Source organism: Saccostrea echinata, unplaced genomic scaffold (assembly GCF_033153115.1).
Source record: "Saccostrea echinata isolate AGI-Se365-2 ecotype Australia unplaced genomic scaffold, CSIRO_AGI_Sech_v1 ptg000025l, whole genome shotgun sequence".
Taxonomy (NCBI): Eukaryota; Metazoa; Mollusca; class Bivalvia; order Ostreida; family Ostreidae; genus Saccostrea; species Saccostrea echinata.
In genome coordinates, this window is record NW_026889774.1 from 23,826,839 (window position 1) to 23,851,349 (window position 24,511).

The 24,511-nt window shown below is 35.7% G+C and overlaps 1 protein-coding gene across 1 annotated transcript; it reads right to left on the reverse strand.

The window, feature by feature from the left end:
• Positions 1 to 677: 677 nt before the first annotated feature.
• On the reverse strand, positions 678 to 24,309 carry LOC133192219 (C2 domain-containing protein 3-like). The gene is made up of 41 exons (XM_061328194.1): positions 24,161 to 24,309; positions 22,285 to 22,468; positions 21,899 to 22,105; positions 21,665 to 21,741; positions 21,309 to 21,472; positions 20,655 to 21,139; positions 20,345 to 20,480; positions 20,099 to 20,218; positions 19,819 to 19,935; positions 19,366 to 19,651; positions 18,840 to 19,044; positions 18,604 to 18,719; positions 18,376 to 18,494; positions 17,980 to 18,141; positions 17,594 to 17,792; positions 17,323 to 17,474; positions 16,145 to 16,271; positions 15,751 to 15,875; positions 15,532 to 15,633; positions 15,359 to 15,445; positions 15,022 to 15,203; positions 14,830 to 14,888; positions 13,583 to 13,732; positions 13,291 to 13,419; positions 13,006 to 13,097; positions 12,745 to 12,882; positions 12,486 to 12,629; positions 12,260 to 12,364; positions 11,844 to 12,024; positions 11,552 to 11,662; positions 11,148 to 11,378; positions 10,878 to 11,018; positions 10,658 to 10,766; positions 10,376 to 10,528; positions 10,094 to 10,193; positions 9,648 to 9,859; positions 9,154 to 9,310; positions 8,758 to 8,937; positions 6,884 to 7,296; positions 4,740 to 6,771; positions 678 to 2,520 (listed from the first exon to the last, which is right to left on the reverse strand). Exons 1-41 carry the CDS (start codon positions 24,204 to 24,206, stop codon positions 2,344 to 2,346), a joined length of 8,412 nt encoding a protein of 2,803 aa, XP_061184178.1. The 5' UTR covers positions 24,207 to 24,309; the 3' UTR covers positions 678 to 2,343.
• Between the last annotated feature and the right edge of the window lie 202 nt (positions 24,310 to 24,511).

Below are 24,511 nucleotides of genomic sequence, written 5' to 3' on the forward strand. Positions count from 1 at the left end.
AATTTGTGGAAGCATGCTGGGGTAGTGTAGATTCTAAATTGATTAAATAAAGACCCCCGGGGGTAGAGCGTGGGCACAATAGGGATTAGGGAGTCAAGTTTTACATCCAAATATGTAGTAAAAATTTTTTAAAAATCTTCTTCTCAAGAACCACTGGACCAGAAAAGCTTAAACTTGTGGAAGCATGCTGGGGTAGTGTAGATTCTAAATTGTTCAAATCAAGACCCCCGGGTGTAGAGCAGGGCCACAATAGGGAATCCAAGTTTGACATTGAAATATTTAGAAAAAATCTTTAAAAATCTTCTCAAGAACCACTGGGCCAGAAAAGCTGAAGTGGAAGCATCCTGGGGTAGTGTAGAATCTAAATTGTTCAAATCATCACCCTTGGGGTTAGGGTGGGGCCACAATAAGTACTACAAGGGGGGAAATCAGGTGGGAAACAGCAAGGCCTAAGTTACTCAGGTGAACATTCTGGCCCATGGGCCTCTTGTTTAAAGTTCATTGTCAAACTGGTATGAAAAATGTTAAGTAATTTATGTAAGCCTTTGGCTAAGTTGAGCAAAAGATATGAGCCCCAGAACACCCCCCCCCCCATTTCCACATACAAAGCCTTCTTTCAATATGACAATAAAACTCAACACATGAAAATGATTTATTATTTTTATTTCATTCTTTTTTCTCTCTTTTTTTCGTTTCTCTCTAAAAATAATATCAAAATGTATTCAATATCTGAGTTTGATGCAATAAATAACGGATAATATTTACAAATATACAAACACTTCTTCCATCAACAATTCAGCTACTCGTATTTCAAAATCCTAGTACTGGAATTATAAATTTCAAGCTATTCAAAGATACAATTTTACATACTGGTACATATACTAGAAGAGATGCTTTCCACATATATTAAATATTTGCAGATTACATCCTCCTGAAATATTCTTTATCATTAAACAAAACATATCTGTAACCAAGAACGTCACATAAAATGGTGTTCAAAATTCTAACAAGCACCAAAATTGAAAAACTCTAAAAGTGAGATTTTCTATCCCTGCAAAGTTATTTTTTTTAATCCATATACATGTAGCCCTAAAGGATTTCTGCAGAACTCCAAAACAAACCACAAAAGCACACATACTAAACTCACTCACACTTAAGAATAGATAAGATACATACAAATCTCATTCATACCTATCAATGGATAAGACTCAAATATCACAGATAAGGATTGATAAATCAGACACCTAACAAGGACATATACTAGTATTTTAGGTTACATATTAAATGCATTAATATCAAGTAAAAAGCGGAAAATTTTTCTTACTGCGTTTACCACAAAGAGAGCAACAGAACATTTTTAAAAGCAGTTATTTTTTTTTCACACTGTTAAGCAGTGTTTCAGATTTTAGACTTCAAATTTTTGAATTCAACAAGCAACTAATGGGATACAGGAAAATATTTACCTTTCCAAATATTTTCCCCCAAAAGTCTTTGCAAATTAAAAAATGGTTTGCTCCCTCATGAACTACCATGGATGAACTTGAATATCTCCATTGTGATGTCAATATTATCTTACTTGATGACAAAACTATAATGCAAACTGCTTTGTTTCAAAATGAAAGTTGAATGACATATTTTGTTGCAAGCCATTAGATAAATAATGTAAATATAAGATATGAATTTAATTTTTGGAAATTCTGGAGATACATGAAACACAATGCTACATGTCTCCATATTTATCATGAAATGGTAATGCCCTTCATGAAATATGCTGGCATAAAGAGACATAGTTCATGTCCTCATGAATTACCAAAAATTTATTTCTTAACAGAATGACTAGATCTAAATCTGTCCATTGGTGGACATTCTACAACGCAAATAGTGAGTGGGAAGGCCATATGAGGGTCATTCATGGGTGATCAAAAGTTTTGAACTATATACTAAAATACAAAACAATAGACAAAAGACGTAGGTATTTGCTCATCCCTTTCCAAATATTTTTTCAAGTTCACTTTTTTTTGACATTAAACCCGAAAGAGCTGAAGGAGGTTTTCTTGATAATTCTTATTAATAAATTAATTTCAGAACTTTTTATCACCCTTGTATTTAGTTTCTAGGATGGGCAATTATCCCAACGTTATTTGTTACATGTCTCTTAATTTAATAGATGAAATTAATGTCTAGCTCTCTAATGTCCTCTCCAAAGAATCTACATAAATTTAATCCACATCAGATCTATAATATCGGTAGTGATACATATTTCACTAAATGAGTCTACTTAATGAGATAAAGGAATTAACAAAAAATAAATCTTGAAGAAGTTGGAGCAAATTATACATGTGTTTAAGATGCCTTAGATGAGAAAATTTTAGCAATCCTCTTGGCTTCCTCTGCAGTTGGGAGTTGTCTGCTCTTGACTGGCCCATTAGTAAAGCGTGACTGTGCAGTGTTTTGACAGAGTTTGTTTTTCATTTCTGCGGCTGCTTGAGTTTTCTCCTCCCTGCATTCAACACTAAGTTCCTGCAAGAGATAGATTTAGGAGTTATCAAATTGGAAAAAAAATTACTGCATCTGACAAAAATACTTTTGTAATCTTTTAAAAAGTACTACAAATCTGGCAAAAAGACAAAAAAAAAAAAAAAAAAAAAAAAATCTGAGAATCACTTCACATATTTTAACACTTCTTATACATGTGATAAGATAATAGTGTTTCACTTATTATCCACAATTATCATATACACTGAAATAATTTAGCTATATAGTGTATTGAAACATATGAATATTACACAATTATAACATGACATGGAATACATAATCTCTATCATTAAAGTTGATATTAGCACCATTTATTTGCATATTTTCAATAATTTACATGAGCCCCATGGGACACATCGCTCACCTGAGCACCTTGGCTTGAAAAGATTAGGCCTAAAAAAAAAAAAGTTTGTTTCCTGTAACCCGACCGACCCATTCAAATTACCCCCGGGCGGATTTTTTTTTCCTGTCAAATCTGCATTTGCTCTTTGGTTTGATCAATCAGCTGATTCCATTTATTCAAAAAATATTAATTGTAGCTTTATTTGAGATATAAAATATGTCATCCTAAACAACATTTACCTTGAATATAAAGAGTAATCATTATTGTAACAACAATTTCCACCCACAACTTTTTGAAGTTCGTTTTCTGTCGCTAGGCAGCCATGTTGGGTGTCCACTTTATATATAACACATGGTTAATTCAGTCCGGGGATGTCTGAGACCCTATTATCCACAAGCAAAAAAAAAAAAATCCCAACCTACCGACTCTTGATTTTTTGGGAATGTTACAGGAAACGACATAATTTTTTTTTAGGCCTGTGGGGGGGGGGGGGGGGGGGGGTTGAATTTTAAACTACCTGATGATGCTTCCATGTCAATATAACAAATGGCTTTGTTGTACTTGAGAAGGTTTTAAAAAAATTTCCCATATATTCCCCTGTAAAAATTTAATCCCCCATTGTGGATCCTCCCTATCCCAGGGGTCATCACTTTGAACAAACTTGAATCTACACTACCTGAAGATGCTTCCATATCAATATGACTAAACATAGCTTTTCTGTTCTTGAGAAGAAATATTTTTTCTAAATGTTCTTATGTAAAATTTTTTGATCCCACATTGTGGCCCGACCCTATCCCCAGGGGTCGTCATTTTAACAAACTTGAATCTACACTACCTGAGGATGCTTCCTTATCAAAATGACTAATCATGGCTTTGCAGTTCTTCATCAGAAGATATTTTCCTATATATTTCTATTTAAGACTTTCATCCTCCATTGTGGCCCCACCCTACCCCCGGGGGTCATGATTTGAACAAAATAGAATCTACACTACCTGAGGATGCTTCCACATAAATATGATAAATCAGGGCTTTGCTGTTCCTGAGAAGATTTTAAAAATTTTTCCTACATATTTCTATGTAAAGCTTTGATCCTCCAAAGTGGCCCCACCCTACCCCCAGGGGTCATGATTTGAATAAATTTGAATCTACAATATCTGAGGATGCTTCAATATAAATATGACCAATCAGGGCTTTGCTGCTTCTGAGAAGAAGATTTTTAAAGATTTTTCCTATATATTTCTATGTAAAACTTTGATCCTCCATTGTGGCTCCACCCTACCCCCGGGGGTCATGATTTGAACAAACTTTTATTTACACTATCTGAAGATGCTTCCATATAAATATGACTTATCATGGCTTTGCTGTTCCTGAGAAGAAGATTTTTAAAGGTTTTTCCGATATATTTCTATGTAAAACTTTGATCCTCCATTGTGGCCCCCCCCTACCCCCGGGGGTCATGATTTGAAAAAAATTGAATCTACACTACCTGAGAATGCTTTCACATGAGTTTCATCTTTCCTGGCCCCGTGGTTCTTGAGAAGAAGATTTTTAAAATATGCTATTAATTTTTCACTAATTCTTTCTTATCTCCCCTTGAAAGAGGGCATGGCCCTACATTTGAATAAACTTGAATCCCCTTCACCCAAGGATACTTTGTGGCAAGTTTGGTTGAAATTGGCCCAGAAGTTCTGGAGAAGAAGATGAAATTGTGAAAAGTTTACAACGAAGCCGCCGCCGACAACAACGTCAGACAACGGACAAATTTTTATCAGAAAAGCTCACTTGAGCCTTCAGCTTAGGTGAGCTAACAAGTTACATGTATATTTAAATTCTTAAATATTATGAGATAAAGGTCTTTTACCTTTTCATTTGTTGCTTCATTCCCTGGCATGCCTTTGGTGGCTAAATGAAGAACTTTCATCGACTCCTGCAAATGCTCCACAGGTAGAAAGAAGTTGGGAATTTGTTTTCCAATGTCTGTTTTGTTTGCTTGTTGTACAGGAATTTCAACTCTCTCCTCATCCTCCTCCACAAATTCCTCCCCCTCTACATCACTACTGCTATTTTCTGGTTCTCCAGAATAAAGGAAACCCCCCTCCTGTTCCTCCTCGCTGTCTTGTGAAAACTGAACTCGGGCATTTTCTGATTTGGATTGTTCAAAGAATTCCTCTAACTCACAAACAACATGAGAATACATCTGTTTAGGTGACTGGGGGACAGTCTCAATGCTGGTTTCTTCTAGATGATAGTTTTCATGGTCACCACTCCGACTTACATGGAATGACGTGGTGGAGTTCCGCACAGATTCTCCTTTTTGCGTATTTGTTCCTGAAGTTACGGAGTCTAAGTCCACATTGCTTAGCAACTCCCTCTCTTCTTTGAAATAAAAACTGTCATATTCTCTACTTCCTGCTGAGGAAATTGTGTCAAGTTTCACTTTTGATAATAAATGTTTTGTATTTTTCGACAAAATCACATCACTACTGTCATTTTCATTGGGAAAATTTGATGCATCTAAATTTGATTTGCTGTGGTCATTTGAAAACCAACTGTCTTTTTCAACAATTTCTTCAACTTCATATTCTTCCTGGACAATCAAAGAATTAACCCTTAATGATTCAGGTCCATTAGAGGGAACATAACTTGATTTCTGAAGGTCAAGTTCTTCATCAGAAAACCAACTATCCTTCTCCACATAAAACTGGTGTTTATCACACCTTGATTCCTGCAGATTTTCTTTCAGAGGTTCCTCCTGGTCTGACAACTCTGCCTCAGAGGTCTTTTTACTGCCGGAACTAGATTTGGATCCACTTCCTGGGCTAGATTTGGATCCACTCCTGGAATCACTTCTAACATCGAATGGCATGGTGTGATCACTCTGTTGGAACTCCCGGGGGGATTCTCTTGGTCCAGTTGATGAGTGTAACTCATGGCCAGGTATTCCCCCAAATTTGCCTGAAACATCATTCAATGTCCTAGGTACCACTACATCCGCTTCACTTTCCACATCTGAACCTTCGCTGTCTTGTTCGTCTAGAATATCCCTGTATCGGTGATAATATTTCTCATCACCCTCCCCTCCACTCTCATCTGCATTTTCCTCAATGACAGACATATCCTTTGGTTCCATTTTCTTCTCTTCTAAGTTTGAATTTACATTTGAGTTATTCTCATCTCTTTCAAACATCACGTCCACAGATTTTCCAGTGACATCTTGTACTCCATTTCTTCCTGACATATGACTCCTGGAAGACATATCCCCCTGATACTGAAATCCCAATGAAGATGGATCTGACATTTTGGATCCATTTGACACAGAGTATGGATCTCTTGGAGTACTCCCAACACTGTGTGTAGCTAGTCCTCTTGGGGTGCTATTCTTACTGTGTGATTCTCTTGGTGTGTTCCCAACATTGGAGTTTGAGGAAGAATCTTCCTCACGAGATGTGTACGGACAATGAATCCCAGTGTCAGAATTGTGATCTCTTGGTGAGTCCTTATTATATTCTCGAGTCAGGGATCTGAGTCTAAATGTTTCTAGTCCATCACTCCTCTGTGAGTCCAGAGCCTCCTGATATTGGTACTTTTCACTCGAGTGAGTCACCGACAGAACACCTGAGTCAACACCTGTCCTCGAGGACTCGCCCTCATTAGAGGCCGTCAGAAGCAGCTCACTCTCCGGAGTATGTGAGGAGTCTCTCTGACTGTGTTGTAAGTGGAGTGTGGAGATAGTGCTTAGTCCTGAATGTGTGGAAGTCAGAGTGGCATGTCCTGTGGAGCGACAAGACACAGGAGCCTCTGGTTCGGAAGAGAATTGCTGGGGCAAAGTAAATATCGGAGTTAACTTTTGCTTCAGCCTTGATGTTATTAGATCCAAGTCCTGCATTTGTTTCCTGCAAAAAAAAAAGTTAACTAAGAATCCAATTTCATGCTGTTAATCAGTTACCTGTAAAGTTTCACTGACTTATTTCAGGCAAGAAAATGTTAGTAACAATATAGATGTACCTTAAATTTCCAAAAAGAATTGATCTGGAGCTATCACTAGGCTCTTCAAATTTGTGCTCTGGCATTTTGGGGACCCAGTGAATGGACGGTTCTCTTTCTATGCTGATCCCTGTGAAGTCTGGTTTAGAATCTAATGTTGCCTGCTGCTCATCAAGGAAGAGTCTGATGTTCTCAACAAGCTGCTGCTGCAAAGCATGGGGCTGCTGCATATTGGTCAATGGAGAAGGCTCAAACTGAGGTAGATTAGAGGAGAAAGGTTTGCTAGTGAGAGGGAAAGACATTGGCTGTTCATGGATCCAGGACGGAAGGTGGTGGACGGATGATTCACTCCTCACTGGAAGACTGGCTGGTTGGTTTGCTGAATTGGTGTCTTGGTTGTACTGTCTCAGACATTCTTGCGGAATAATGTTAACCTGAAAATTTAAAGAATGATTAGCTTAAATTCTTTCCTCGATGAAATTGAACCAAAAAAATATTTACATGTATTTCAAAAATCATAAAAGATTAAATAGCATGCATGAATGCTTAAGTTAATCTATTCCTTTGAAATGCAATCGAATATTTTGATTTTGAGATGGTGATGAACAAAAAAAATTCCCTTTCTCATGGGTGTCAAATTCAAAAATTTTGCATCTTTAATGAATGTTCCCTTTAATACAGTACAATTCGTTTTTTATCATACCGGTTTTATATCATACTTCTGTTTTTATCATAGATATCTGAAACACAAAACCATTTCTTAATAATTCATTATAAATTTCGTCTGTTATTATCATAGGTAAAAGTATACACTTCGCTTACTATAATAGAAAATTTCCGTCCGTAATATTTTTTTCACACCTTTTCACTCTTGGGACAATCAACAAAACAAAAGATAACACCTATCTACACCTGTGGTTCATGCACTCTCGCTTGTCTATACACAATGGCTTGATTTTCACTTTGAAATTTGCCGATAGTGAAAGACTGGGGAGATTAGTCACACTTCAGTGCACTTACCTGAGCAATTGACAGGGAGTCTGTTTATTTCATGAAGTACATGACAGGATAACACGAACTCTTTTTTTTCATAACTTATTTTCTTCTTATGTTAATCCTGAATTGTACGTTCGTAATAAATACGTTTTACCAAATGTGTTGAAACTAAATTTAGTGTCAATATTAACCTAAGCTTTCTTACGCTTGGTGTCTGGATCAATGTTCATAGTTAATTACATTTACAAAACTACCCGATTAATTAAGAAATAATTAAGAGAAATTAACTCTTTCACCAGTCTGTACAAGCGGCTTTGAATGCATATGCTCATCAGTGTATCAATTAATTTTAATTATACGGCGACATTAAGTGTAAATAGGTAATTTTTTTTATGTCTACTTTGGATGAATAAAAGAAACAATTTGAATGCATGCTTTGTTGCTGTGTCAATTTATTAAATATGTGACCAAAAAAAAAACGAAACGAAACATTTGTAATTTGAAAGACCATAAATTAAAAATGAAAGTAGATCAAAATAAACAAGATGGATGCCAAGGGATCTAGAAGATTGAGTTTGAAGAGTATTAAGCTTTATTTAAGTGAATTTATTTATAATAAAAAGTTGAAACAGTAAGTAAATATTGTGAAATGATATGTAAGTTAACTTGTATTTCAAATAAACCTAAAAAATCGAAATTATATGTAACGTAAGATGTATAATACATCCAATAATTTACACAAACGTCGTATTGTCAGCCGTCCGACAAGAATTTCAGCCGACCATGGTTATTATAAAAGTCGCTTATTATAAAGTTTTGGCCTGACAAATAAACTATGATAATAAACGAATTGTACTGTATATCAACTAAAATGTGAACTTAATATTTAATTCACTGACCTTGATCTGCCCTTGGCACTGTCCATTAAAGTCAGTGATGTTGTACCAGCCACACATCTGCTGGAGTCCAGTGGACAAGGGAGTTAAATCTACCGAGACAAATCCCAGCACTCTATCAGAGCACTTGTCTGGAGTCTTCCCACAAGTGCTAGGTTTGTGCCAGACTTTGAATACCAAGTTCTAAAATCAAACAATGCAAAACACTATTTAAAATACTAAATGTAAACATATTTTTATTACTAGCTTTTATATCAAAGAAATTTTTTTTTTGATTACATTGTCAGGTAAAAGGAACAGGTACATGTAGCTTGGTGAAACATTTCAAATTTATTTACAGCCTGTTCTGAAAGTAATGTTACACTGCTTAACGCTGTAAAGTAATGTTCCAGCACCCACCTTGTTTTCCTCAAAGAGGAGCTCTGTGCTGAGTCTGGTTTCATTCTGATGATCCCAGATAGGATTGTCGGAGTTTGGAAACACATCAGTGAATGTAGGATCAGCTGATTCAGCAGTCTGGTAGGAAACATATGCATTTGGCAATTGTTCACCAGATCTGTTAAAAAAAATGCAATTTACATGTAAATAGTTTGTACATGTACACAGAAATGCAAAATAGCATCAATACTGTATTAGATGTACAGAAAAAAATGATTATAGAGAACACATTTATGATGAATTACAGAAGTGATTTTCAATCCCCATGGTTCTAAAAATGTATTGTAAACTTAACAGATAAAGAATTATGTTTATAATGAATCAACTGTTCATCCCTGCCACTTCACTATAAGCGTGTTTTATTGTATATCGAGGTCATCTGACTAAGTCTCCTACAAAGCATGATCCTTGTCAATTACAAAGTAACACAGAATTGAAATACATATAGTTCTAACCTCTTTTGCTCTGACACCCTAGGTAAATGCATAGCTCTTTCCACTGAAATCATAACAGAGAATGTTGGGACAACTTCTTCATCCTCCTCCTGAAGTCTGGCCTGTTTTCTGGGGGATTTGGCACGTTTTGATTGGCCAGTCAGCTGGTGGAAACTGTCATTGGGGTCGTAATCAGTGTCATGGATATCGGACATATTAGCTTCATTGTCCCTCTGAAATTCATGACATGGACATACATGTACAATATAATTCATGTTTATATAGTTTAGAAAATCCAGTTGAATAATAGAGTTTCCAATGTTAAAACTGAGAAATTTAGTTCTATTCAAAACCCTCTTCTACCTATGCCTATATTGTATTTTAAAACTTTACCCTTTTGTATACACTGTGAATGACTGATATTCACAAAAAAAAATACAGTCATAAATTAAAGTCACACTATTTACCTGATTTGGAACCCCAAACATTGGTTTTAATGTCACATGAGCCTGAATACAGGCCCCTCCTAAATTAGCTCCTCCTGCCTTGAATAATGGGTAAAGCCCACTACAAAAATAATAAGATGACGATAATATGACAGACTCATCATGGCTGTGAATAACATGATCAAAATTACTTGCAATAGAAATGGCCAAATTGCCAACTAAAACAATTACCGTGAACAAGTATACAAAGTTCAGACAGGTTACAATCAAAACAAAGATTCTGTAGGAGAGAAATTTTCGTACCTAACTCTGTGCTGCGAGCGTCGCTTGTCAGCCAGTGTCTCCAGGTTGATGTAAGCTGTCCCTATCAGTTTGTCTCGCTGCTGGGGTCTCTGGCTCTGGTTATAACTGTAACTGACCCACACCTGCACCTCCAGCGTCTCCTCCCGAAGATACCTGACAAATATAATAAACATCTAGGTCAAGGTGTGTATCTTTACAACTTCTTTCATTATCAAGAAAGATCTATATATGAAAACTCAGATAAATTTCTAATTGTCATAAAACAAAACTGCAGTTACATACCAGCGAAATGGAGAAGACGCAGGAATTTGAAGTGTGTGCTTGTGTCCCAATTCTGAGGTCAATATGCCATCACTGTCAGCCATTTTGGTGACTTTGGATATTACAGCAGCTAAAACCAGTGACATTTACATGATCATTCATGAGCATTATATATCATGTTTCAGATAAGTTTTCTAAAGAAAGAGTAATTTTTTTTTATTTTATTTACATGCACATGTACCTCTGTCATAAAGTTTATAACGAACATAACATCTGGCTCCCTTCTCAAGTGTATCATGACCAGTTGTAAGAGCATTGGCTAATGGGAAGTTTGCCTGGTCTACACAGATGGTAACACTATAAAAGCGACCTGAACTTTCATCTGAAAAATAAGTAAAATCACGAAATGTATAAAATAATTTTTCAAACTTTTTCTAATTATTTTACTACTAAAATTATTCATGATCTAACATAATCAATAAATATAGATGTTAATATTGGATCCACCTACCATCACTCATCCATTCCTCCTCATCCTCCACCTGTAGATCCACAGGGGACCACCCCACACTCCTCCCTGCATGTATAACCTTCTCCCTGTCATTGTGATGGGCGAATTTAACCTCCAACTCCACACCCCCTACAACTCGATGGAGGTAGTTTCCATGGTAACCTGAGGCATCCATGTTGTCCTCTGGTGAAGAATTAGGTGAGAGATTGATGGGAAACCAGCCACTTATTCCTATAAAACAAATCAATATTACATTATTTAAAAGTAATTGATTTTAAATTTCCAAATGATTCATGTGGTTATAAAAAATTGTCATTTTCCAAAATACTTTCCACATGTGTGCAATATTACATATGCACACTGTAAGTGCATAAATTCTTTTTGTATATTCAAGGGTACATTACCTGTTCTGTGAGTTAACAAAGATGAGAGAGGAACTTCACAAGTTCCCAGCAACACATCACTCAATTTCCTACCACTCCTGTCATCTTCAACCAGCATCTGTCGATCAATATCTGTAGGAAAAAAGAATCTACCAGCATTCATTTCCAATCTAACCAAAAACAAACATCCACTCTCTTTTCATCACATATAAAAATTAATCTATATACGTATATGTAATTTTATGTGGGCTTACAAAATCATTTAAACATTAAAATCCCAGTTATGTGAAAGGAGGTCAGAACTTAAGCTCACCTGATGCCAGACCTGGGACCTGGTGCCACACTTCTAACTTGAGCTGGCCTCTCTCTAGGATTTCTGACAAGGACAAAGCCTCATTATCAGCCTCAGTCCAGATCAGGTTACAGGGAAAATCCATTGTGTGGGAAAACTCGGGAGCAAAAGAACGGGCAACTGTTCTGGTGATTCTCTCCTCCTACGCAAGACAAAGCAGACCAATTCATAAACCAGACACAAACAAAAAACATATAACACACAGTGACTTATCTTAAAATCTACATTTTCATGTTATGTAATCCTTTCAGAACTTCTGAATGAACTAGAAGTCTCACAGTAATGTAACTTACAGATCTGTCGAGGAAGGACAGTTACACAGTAACGTTACTTACTGATCTTTTGAGGAATGACAGTTACACAGTAACGTTACTTACTGATTTGTCAAGGAATGACAGTTGGACTTTAATGTAGGTGTTGACACCCACTTCTGCTGGGTACTGCATTCCCGAGTCTGTGTAGGCAATAGCCTCTGCTGCAGCCTGCACAACAAAACAACAGATAAAACGTTACTATAATGATGAGACACTAATCAAGGCTAGACAGTATGCTGTTTATAAAGGAGAGAGATTTTTATCCTCAACATAAAACAAGAACTCCTACCTTGAGCCCGCAAGCCTTGAGAATACCAACAGATAAACAGACTTGGGATTGTCCTACGTTTCTGTGAGCTGCAGTACTAGTGTCATTGTGGACAACATGTGTCTTGTAGTGAATTGTAAGAGTCAACAAGCCACAATCTTTCTGCTACAAGTACAAAATGTAACAAATTAAAATATTCCAATGTACGTAATATCTAAAATTGATGATTTGTTTCCACTAGCAACAACCAGATTAAATAAAGATGACAATGTGTTGCTACCTTTGCCTTCTGCTCTGGGTCCACCTCCTGCCCATCACCTGACACAGAGTTTATGGGCAGGGTGAAAGTCTGGACAGATCGGTCATTTCTCTTCTGCATAGTAACCATAGCACACAGCTTGGCTAGTGGTAGACTAGTCTGAATAAAACATTCAAATCCAAATATAAATTTTGTACTTATTGTAACATATCCTTTTTTTTAAATTATTTTTTGTAATTTTGTAACAACACTAATTTATCAATGGTATATTTTAGTACTCACTTTGGCAATACATTGGTCCCTAACATTGGGGTGGTAATATCTACACCAGACCTCAAACGGAACTCCCCCACTGCTACCAGATCCAGCACATGCTAAATATATAAATTTAAAATAAGATCCAACATTATCTTTAGGTACATTTTCAGTAGCAAAGCCTTATAATGCTTTGAACTTCATTCAAACAGAGAAATGGATAAATCACTCTATCTCTCTAGATAACTCTAACTTGTAAACTCTGAGAATAAAATGTATATTTCCATGAATAAAGCAGTATTTTGAATTTACCTGTAAGTAACTCTCTCTGAACAGGGCTACCCTGGGGGAGACATAGCCTGTGTCGAGTGATATCATTAAAGGTTGGGTCAGGTATACATAGAGTGGTGGCACTGCGGAATGTCTTCATCTTTGGTACACCTGAAATTATGAAATAATCAGAAATTTACACTCTGTCTGAAACATGAAGTAACAATCCAATCCATAAGTTGCTTTAGATGATGACAAAGGATTTAGAAACTTATCATTTAAAGTGAAAGAAAATTACTTTTCATCAAAATTCTTTGGATTACTTAATACATACTGTGTCTGACTATTGGTGCCCCAGGAACCTCAGTTTGTGTTTGGGTGGGGAAGTGATACTGTATGAAGCAGTCTGCCTCCCCCCACATCATGTTGTCAAACATAGAAAGACCTCGGATTCGTTCTATCACAACCTCAAAGATATGCTCCACTGAAAATATAGGTCAAATCTTTAGAGTAAATTTTTATACAATGTACATGTACATGTATTTACAAGAACGGAAGTGCCAAGTTTACATTATTGATCAGGGTTGGCAAAAAACTGGGAAATACTCGTATTTCCCAGGACGGTGGGAAATACTGGTAATTACCGGGAATTACTGGTAATTACCGGGAAATACTGGGAAATAAGAAATAGGTACATATTTCATTCATATTGACATGTAATACACCTTATTGGCTAAGATATCTACCTGGTATCACTGTTCCCGATTTAAAAAATTCTGGTTTCCAAGTAATTCATTTTATCTACATGTAATCATAACACAGTACATTCATATACCAATCATGAGTGCTTGAGTCAGATGTAGTCTATAAAGGTCCATGAAATGAACACAAAGATCCCAATTGGGTTTTTATGTAACTAAAGAAGGATCTAAGAAAATTCTTAAATGTAGAGTATGGTATGAATATCAAATCTGAGAAGAAGCCTTTAGTTTTACTCAAGGTAATTATCTCTCAAAACAGGAGCACAAAACTGTCCAGAGCAATTTGTTAAAACAACGTGATTGTTTGTAATAACTACAGTATTTATAGAAGGATGAAAACAAGTTTTTTTTGTTGTTCTTGGATTTGTAATTAATAAACTTAATAATTTTACAAAACTGAAAAGAAACTTGAATTGAAAAACTTCAGTTTTTGTACAGCCAGGGAAATGTTTTAGAATGCTTTTGGGTATGGGACCTGGAGTAGGTGATACATTCTGAATATGTTATATAGCAATTTGAGACATATTCCATATTATTCATCTTCTGTTTTTATGTTTATTTTATTTTTAAATTTTGTATAAGATTGAATGAATTAGAGAAAAATAAAGAATTGATTTCTAATAACTTAGTATTTCCCAATATTTCCCAGTTTAGAGAAAATTTGTAGTATTTCCCGGGACGGGAAATACCGGTATTTACCACTGGTAATTCCCACCATTAGTATTTCCCGGCCAACCCTGTTATTGATCTTTCCACATGAACAAAATTCTCACAAAAATCACAAAAGTTCAAAGGTCAACAAAGAGAATCTTGTTAATACCTAACACAGATGTTCCAAACTGATTCCTGACTGGGGTTTCTTGACTAGTTTCCATATTTCTAGAATGAAACATACAGTACTAAATAAAACAAATTCACTCATAAATGTACATATTACACAAACTACTGTTTATAAATTCTACCTGGAAATATTTGTATCCACAAAACTGAAAGTAATGAATATACAACTTACCCATCCAGCTGATGAGCTGGCCTTAAGACGTGTAGGCCCTCGGCATTCTCCATCTTCATTCGTTGTAATGCCGACACTTGCTCTGCTGAACCCATGGCCAACAAAACTTTGAGCTGTCCAAACTGTGCCCCACTAACGGGGTCAACAATGGGCAGATAATTGTCCACAGCGATCACTGGGTACTATGAAAAAATATAAAAAAGTTAACAGCATGTTTTAAAAAGCACCCATTTTAAAATGTTTTGTAATACACTTGAAATAGTAAACTTTACGTAAATTGAATGACATGCAATTTTTTGAAGAGCATTCTTAAAAGGAACGTATAATGTACACTTACCTGTGATTTGAGCAATGCAGAAGAAATCTTACGGTCTCTAAATGACATGTAGAACTGGTGAAGACTTAGTTTAACTATACCTATCAGCTACAAAGGAAGATCACACTCAATTAAGTATATTTAGGTAAATATTTACGGAATTATTGACAGAGAGAAGTGAAATGTCAAAATACCTTGTCATTTTCTGCATTTGTTTTCTTGTCCCATACTTCCACAATCATAAAGTTGTTTCTCATTCTTTCCAGCAGACTTTGAGAAACAAGCACTGGTGCAATCTGATATGTGAAATAAATATACATGTAGCTAGAACTTCATAACTTAATAATAACTAATACATGTGCCTTTCAAAATTTGAATGTGGGCATGTTAGGTCTTTACATATCTGTGCAAACCTGGGAAAAATGATACTGAGGTTGAGGGTCGCTCCAACTGACATCTGAATGTACAGCATCATCACACCAGAACATCCTACATACCAGATATGTGTTCCTCGAGTTCATACTGCGACTGTTGGGATCTATGAACATTAATGTAAAAACTTATGAATTATCAGACTTAACTTCTCAGTACATAAAGGCTCCACTGAAAACATACATGAAACGTGCAGCATTAACTATGTATTTACATGTAGCTAACTATCTATTGTAAGTTAAAGTTTCCAGCGTACAGTAGATATGGTACATAAATTAGTAAATTTTAGAATAACTTTATTTCCACAGCATAATGTGAATACATTTACAATGTATCCTCTGTCCTTGGTCAGACAATATTTGACAGTTCCCCTACCTGAGGACAGTACTTGTGGTTTGGGAGGAAAAACTGGGTGTCTCTTCATTGAAGTAAGACAGGGAATGCCATTAAGGGTGATATTTCGTCCCTCCGGAATCAACAACAAAGTATGCAATGTTAGCACCTGGTAAAAAAAAAAAACAACTAATAATTAGACAGATAATTGTGTCAAATTGTTACAGTGCTTCTGAGGTTGACAGTTTTGGACAATATATCCAGCATTTACATGTAAGTATTTATTCAGCTGTACACAGGGATCGACATTTACAGTTGTCCGATTGCCCGGGACAAGTAAATTCTCAGTTCGGGCAAGTGAAATTGTCGACATACTTGTCTGATCGGGCAAGTGAATTTTTCTCATACAAATGTACATATTTATTTAGTTAAATACATTAATTTATAAATAAAACAATATATTGAACACTTGATTTCCGCCACGCACCTCACTGACAATGTTTTGCATTCGAAATTCCTTGGTAGCATTTCTGGATTATACCATTCATTTAAAAATCGAGTTTGTTGTTTTCTTTCGTAGGAAATACACTCTACGTCTAACAAAATTTTGTTAACTTCTTATTAGGAAATTAAATTATTCAAGCACAGAATATAAGTACAGTGTAACACGTTGTATCCTGATCGCAATATGTATGTTTTGTAGCAACTATCTTCCTTAAGCGTTGCTTCACAGATATCACTGAAAATCACGAATTACTAAATGATCCTACCGCAAACAATTTTCAAAAATATGATATTTAAAAAGGAAATGGAGGGTTATTGCTGCATGGCAGTGTGTGTTAACAGGTTACATTTACAAGTACAGCGGTATACATTTATGTACAAATGCAAGATCAAAATTTTTTCAGGTACCAGGTAGCTCAACTTGCCAAATTGACAATAGTGTATTTCGTCACATTTTTTCTTTTCATAACATTTGCAGTAATTAATAATTTTCGTCTTAAGTTCCATCCTAATTTTGGGCAACCAAGTTTTGCATTCGGACAAGTCAAAGTTTGAGATCAATTGCCCGAAGGGCAAGTGAATCTGAAAGTTAATGTCTATCCCTGGTACATGTAAATATCATAATGCAAAAATAATTAAAGCTTTTGTAGATTTATTATCTGAAGAAAAATCGAAACTTTATCAACTATATACATTTTAATTTTACAGTCACATACCTCTGGTAAATCAGACTGGCCATAGGACACTGGGATCTGAAGCAGACCCTGATTAAAGTTCCTCTGCTGGGAAGATGACACACTGCTGGACTGAGAATTCCTTTGTAAAAAGGCTTCTACCTCTTTCACTATACTTTCTTTCATTTCTGATTCTGAAAGATTATTTTACATAAAGAGTACAAGAACATCTTCAAAAATTTTTTACTGTGTAGGTTTTCTTTCAAAGGCATTGATATTCTAATTCATTGATATGTACAACACATTTTCATACCTGTCTGTTTGCGTAATTGGTTGAAATGCAGCACTTGACTTTGAGCATTAACAGCACTTGGTTCCTGAGATACTGGGGGTTTGGGAGGGGGAGGTTTAGGAATGGGCACTATTTTGGCTTTTCCACTCATTTCAGCCAGCTTTGTCTTTGCCAAAGCTGAGGAGAAATCTTTGCTATCTGATGCTAACTCTACTGACAACTGTTTTAATAGGAAGATACAAAGATAAACATGAATTAAACAGTGTGCAAGTTTCTATAAAACTAAAATTAAACTGGATTTGTTAACAAAGAAGGATTTCCACAGCCTGATTATTGGTTTTATTTATAATTTTTGTTAAGTGTTTAAATCTGAATTTTGCATGCAGCCGCAATGGACTGAACCCTACCTTTAATTTTCCATAGGCTCCCTCAACATCACTGCTTCGCCTTGAGGAGCTGTTTGGTCTGTTGACACTATTTTCCTGTACATCTAGTGAACAGTCCAAGTGAAGGGAGTCGGACTTTAACACAGATTTTAGTGGAATGCCACAACTCCCAACCTGATTTGGCTGAAAAACAAACAAAGTTATATTGTATGGATCCTACATTATCCAATGAAACTGAAAATAAACACATTTGTGCCAGATCTCATATTTTATTTTGAATAAGCAGGCTGAATTTACCTCAAATTGAGGAACTAATTTTAGCAACCTTCAGCGTAATTCAAAAGCATTTTTAACAAGCACTCAAACTCTCCATCATTACAGGAGTTTTCCATAAACTGTATATGCAAAGTTCCTTACCACTTTTTGACCTGCAGACCTAGCAAACAATTTAAAGACCAGAGCAGACTTCCACCAACTGTCCACTGCTGTTCCATCAAACATTATAGGGAAGACTGAACGATGATTAAAACTCACAACTGTAAAAAAAAAAAAAGATAATGTGAAAGAATTAGAACATGAAACTTCAAGATAGAAGCATGTTTCTAGATTAGCGCAATAGGTTTTTGTTATAAAAATCTAAATTACCTCCATCTTTAACATTTTTTGAAGCAACTCTCATAACCTCTGTTGCCATTGCATTAGGTGCATGTTTATCTCTAGATGTGGCCACAACGGGAAACTGGTATTCAATGAAGTAGGTTCTACAAAATACACACAGATACTTTGAACATGTACATCATCACATTTCCACCCAGAATTTCAATTCTTTTAAGCAAAATAAAAAAAAAAAAAGAAATGAAAGCTAAATACTGCTGACTTACACAGCCTTTTTGGCTTTTGGTGAGGGTTTAGGAGGCCTGCCTACAGATTTACTTGTGGGTTTCTTTTTGGATGGAGTTGTGTTTTCAAAGCCCACCAGTTTGAGGTGGTCAATGACAACCCTGGCCACATGAACTCTCCCTAGTAAGGTCAGTCTCTCAACACTCAGACCATCCACTTTCTTTTTGCCTCGCCTTGGAGCTGCCTCTGTAAAATGAAAATATTTGTGCAAGTATTTGCCACTACTACTCATTTCCATGTATATTCAGAAAGAAGGAAAAAATCTATTTCTGGTTTGGGAAATTTTTTTCTGGATTTAGTTAGAGAATATTATTCTGTGCTTCCAATTTTTGGTTTAAAAAAGAACTCTCCTTCATGAAACAAACAGGTTTCTACACATGTAAAAACACAGAACTTTACACTTCTCAATCTCTGATTGACACATTAGCTGATGCACATGATTATCTCAAATCTTATGAAACTGCTGGGTGCAAGCACATTTGTTAACCCTGATCATCAAATTCTTACCTTGCTCAGGTTCATCCAGGTCAGAAGCTGGCATATCAAATGACACCTGGGAGGTTTCTGACCTAGAGGTATAAATAGAATCATTGTCACTAAGTTCACTGGCACTGCTGCGCGACCGAGAGCCTTTCCTTCTTTTCTTGCTGCCTTTCCTGCGGAGTTTAATTCTTCCCTTCCTTTTAGGAGTCCTTGATTTCTCTGTCTTTTTCTTGGTTGCCTTCTCTGGAGTTTCTGTCACTGGCAGAGGGAGGGTAATACTCGAGACAGATGACCGTCTTGAAGGGGGGCGCTGAAATTCATCGATACATACAGTATATACAATAATATTGAATATATACATGCGTCTTTTCACCAAGTAAGTTTTAGAATAATTTTAAAAAATTGCAGAATGCTATGCAATTATTTATATCATCCCTGTTCAAAATGTATAAATACATTTGGACTTCAGATTCTTACAGCATTGTCAGGGTCCTCCATAGATGGAGCAGGAGAAATAGCCCTCAGTTTACTCTCTGTTTTCCTTGGTTTTATTTCATCATCACTGAGTTCACTCAACTCGCTCACCTCGCTGTCCTGAAAACCATTCAATTAAAGCATCTTCTAGAGAAATATACATGTACTCAAGTAATCGAAAAGACAGTGATTATTGCCTCTTCTTTTTTTAAAATATGCAGATAAAGGAAGCAAACTAGCTTGATAATTTGTATTATAATCAGTATTGCAGAAAGATTCTTACTGGGTTTTTGTAGAACAACTCCTTTAGGAGAGTTTCACTGTGAATAGGATCTCCTGGATCACTGACCAAATCCATATCATCTGATATGGAACCTGGACTTCTTCCTCCCATGTTCAACATCTGACAATAAATGTTCAACATAAAACTAAAATTGGTAGATGTGCATGCATCATAAAATATGTGTATCCTGAAAAATGGTTACTAAACAACTTTTCAACAATTTATTTAGTGCATAGCTTAGTTTACCTGTAAATCATCTATTCCTGTTTCCCCTACAACCAAGTCAATAGCATTCTCTTCAAACGGCAACTCAACATGTCCATTCATGTGAGCCTTCTCAGACTGTAATATTTCCTTCAAAAAACTTCCTGATGACTGGCGGCTAATAAATGACAAAAAATTGTTTTCAATTTTTAAATTAAAAATGATCCTGGTTGTGTTACCAATTTCAGATTTTACACATACATACAATTAAAGTATACCACATTTCCATCACTTTATAATCCTTACAAGTTTTAAATAATAACCAGTACAATTCATTTGTTCGAGAACTGACCTTTCAGACATTCTGGAGATATCCATATCTCTGTTTTCCAACTCAGTCCTATGAATAGCACTAGGAATTTCTCTTGATTGAGTAACATTGTCTTCAATGGATGAAATGATCATTTCTTTGCGTAATTTATCTCCCCTTTCCAAAAGAATTGACAGAACGTCCCCTCCTACTGGGGCTTCACTGCCATTGGCTAAAGTTTGTGAACTAGCTACATGATTGGATGATTTTTTCTTTGGTGATTTGGGTTTATGTGAAGCACTGGTGGAGTGCACTGATATGGCACTGTGGTTGGGAGTGGGATGTGAGATGAAATTAAGGTGGTTTTGGTCCAGATTTGACGTGACAATGTCGCCATTAGCCGTCACTTCTACAGAACTACCAGACTGCACCGGCTGTGGATGGGAATGGTTGTCATGGAAACTGTAATTGAGCTGCTTCCTTAAATCTGCTGCAGTGCTTGCATAGCCATTTGAAACCGACCCATTCTTAAAGAAATAAACAATACCATTCACTTCTTAAATCCACAATCCCTTTCATTTGTAAAATTAACATTTTAGTCAAATTATTTTAAAAATTCCATTTCTAAAAGATTTTTGTATATTAATGGCTTTTTGTAATGAATGTTGTTATAGGTATTTAAAAATAATTATCTACCTGATTTGGAACAGGTGATATAAATGGATCATCTGTTGGTTTCTTTGGTGGCATTGCATAGGGTTTGTGTTGTATTCGTTGTGGGTACATGGATCCGTTAGCACCATTCATCTCCATACTGATGTCTGTTGTTGGGATGGTATCACCAAGGCTGTCATACGAGTCTACAAAATAAAATTATACATCATTATGATCAAAGAGTTACCTCAATGCTTCTGTTGTAAGTTTCACGATTTCGCTACACGTAAAACTGAATCATGTCTTGCCAGGTAATCAGTCTAACAGAGCATTTTTTACCTTTAACAGGAAGGTAGCACCTTTTACACTTTTTACACTAGAAATATTTTCAGACATACCTGCCACAGTTTCCAGCTGTAATGAGACCTCAAGATCTGCTATCTTATCTTCATTTGGGGACATTACAGGGTACCATCTAGAAAATCAATTATTCTAATATATTGACTGTACTACTGCAACAATATTTTCTAACCATTCCACATGAACAATACACATTTTTTCCCCATTAATTAAGATAATTATCAATCATACAATTTTTTTCCCTATTCATACAATATAGACGAGTTACTTACCCTTGAACTGGAGAGCTTGGAGATATTTTTGCAATGTCTGTAACTTCAGCATACCCAACAGGTACCATCATTCCCCCACTTAGTACTTCTATCAACAGACTGGACATGTCAGTTAGGTAGGCTGCAAACTGCTTAGGACCAGACTTGATTGGGTACCTGGCCAGAGTCTTTGCCATGGCAAAATTTCCCTTCCTGGCATCATATGGTCTGAAAAAAGAGATTTTAGAAAAGCATAAATTTGAACTTATTTCTTCAGAGAATTCAGTACTATTTATCAAGTTTTATTTATTTATTTATCTTCACTAGTCAAACTGGTTGTTCAATATTCAAATATAAATTTAACCATAAAACAATGAACAGAAAAAATTAAGCAAGTGAATACTAACCTGAAGATGGCCCCATCTCCTTCTTCTCCCCACCACCTCACACGTACATGGGTGACATCAGGAGGGGAGGGGCAGGACCACTTAATCTGACTGACAGTAAGGCAACAATAACATCTCAGCTGACCTTCAACCTTTGGTGGCAGTCCGGTGTGAATAACAACATCTCCTTTTTTCTTTCCTGCATCTGATAAAATCATTTGAAATTTATAATTAATACAGCAACTTCAGCAAGCTCTGCAAGCTTAACATTTAAGAGGAGAGGAAATTCAAACTGAAATCTGCACATTAGCCAAACAAATTCTCATATTCCTGTTCCCAGAGTGCCATGATCTGACAATCACATTTCCTTGCAAAATGGATAATGTTGGAAAACATATGGGCAACCAAGATTTTGTTCTTGCAAAGGCATATTTTTTCCTTAAATTATAAAAATATGTCACAGTCTTTTGAAGAATAAAAAGTGCTCTCTTTACATTCCTCTATGAAAATGCAACTGACTGTTTTATGTTAAGTGATTTCACAGGTCAGATTAAAAAATACTGTCCAAAAAGTCATGCACATTATATGCTGAGCAGAAAATAAAGGAACATAATAAATAGAGGCATACTGTATACAGGGAAATTTTTGCCCCTGTTTTATTTTCGCCCCTTTCGCCCTACTCACAGGTGGGCAAATTTAAAACGAAGCAAAATTGCTTGCGTGAAAGGGCGAAAATAACATGGGGCGAAAATAACCCTGTATACAGTATTTAAAAGTCATCGTAGATGCAATCTATGATGCATATATAGATTTGGACTTTCAAATTTTTAAAGGTTTTTTTCTCTTTGCGGGGTCCAATGGGGTCAAATGGTGAAAGTCTCTAAAACATTACCAACTTTACAGGACAATATTTGATCTATACCTTTTTTTTTAAAATATACAAGAAAACTTCAGGTCACTCAAGATTACTCGCTGGTGTGCATGCATGAAATACATGCAATTATTGCATCTTGTACCAGTACAGAAAAAAGGAGTTGTGTTTATGATACAACAGGTGATTAAAAAGAAGAATTCAAAATGAGAATGAAAATGTCTACATTTACATGAGAGTACAGTTAATAGCTGTGATTAGCTGTTCTTAAAATGTCTACTGTAGAAGTAATATTTCCATTGTTTAATCATTGTAAGAAAAAGAGGTCATTTGTTTGTTTCTGTGTCTTGAATATGTCTGTACCTGTGTGTGTACCTGTGGTGGTGTCTGGTTATGTATATGATCATGCTGCCCCATACTAATACTATGTCAAAAAGGTACAAAAGTGTCCAAAAGCATTTGAAGGCTTCAAATATCTACAAGTTAGTAGCAAAGAATGTAGGGAAAGAAATTTTAGTAGCCTTGAGAAAGAGAAATGACTTTTAAGAATGTAAAAGCTGTCCATTACTGCTTTTTGTGATACTTGAACATGTTGAACAAATTATATAACAGTCAACCAAATGGTCAAAACCAACTATCTGGCTTCAATTTTCATGAATAGTTGATTATTTACTCTGTGATAAAAGGATGAAAGGTGTAATCAACCTTACATACCCATACTATTTACACTTCAGGATGTGAAAGAGGCAAGAAATTGAACATTGTTTTTTTTCTGTCAATGACAGTATAGTACCATGCATTTTGAAACTACAATAATTGGTTTCATACGTAAAACACATTGCTGTATAAAATTAAAACCCCTTTATTAACTTTTTAAAAGCTCAAAATCTAAGAAATGGGTGTATAAAGATATGTGGATAGGTTTCAATTCAAAAACATGATTGTCATTTTTTGCCGCCAGAACAGCTGATGGCATGTATGAACACGGTTGAAAGCCTGCACGTATCACTAAAAGTGTTACAATACCTTTCTTAACAGATTGCCTGGACACTTTCTCTTTCTTTTTCACCATACTGAAATATCACCCCGTTTCAAGTAGCTTTAAACGATGCATATTCTAATGGTTGTTGCAAAAATCGTGTTATCTGTTACCATCCAAACATTGACGTCCAAACTTGTCCGCCATTTTTAATCTCTAAACAGTTGAAAATGCAATAAAATGTTTGTTTTTAGATAAATAATCTATATATTGTTGTGATGATTTAGACGTTCAGTTATACAATTTTAGATATAAAAAGCAGAAATTATCGCTATTTTAATTTTCATATTTTCAAATGTTAAAAAAATGAGATACAGATATTTACGGAAACATGTATG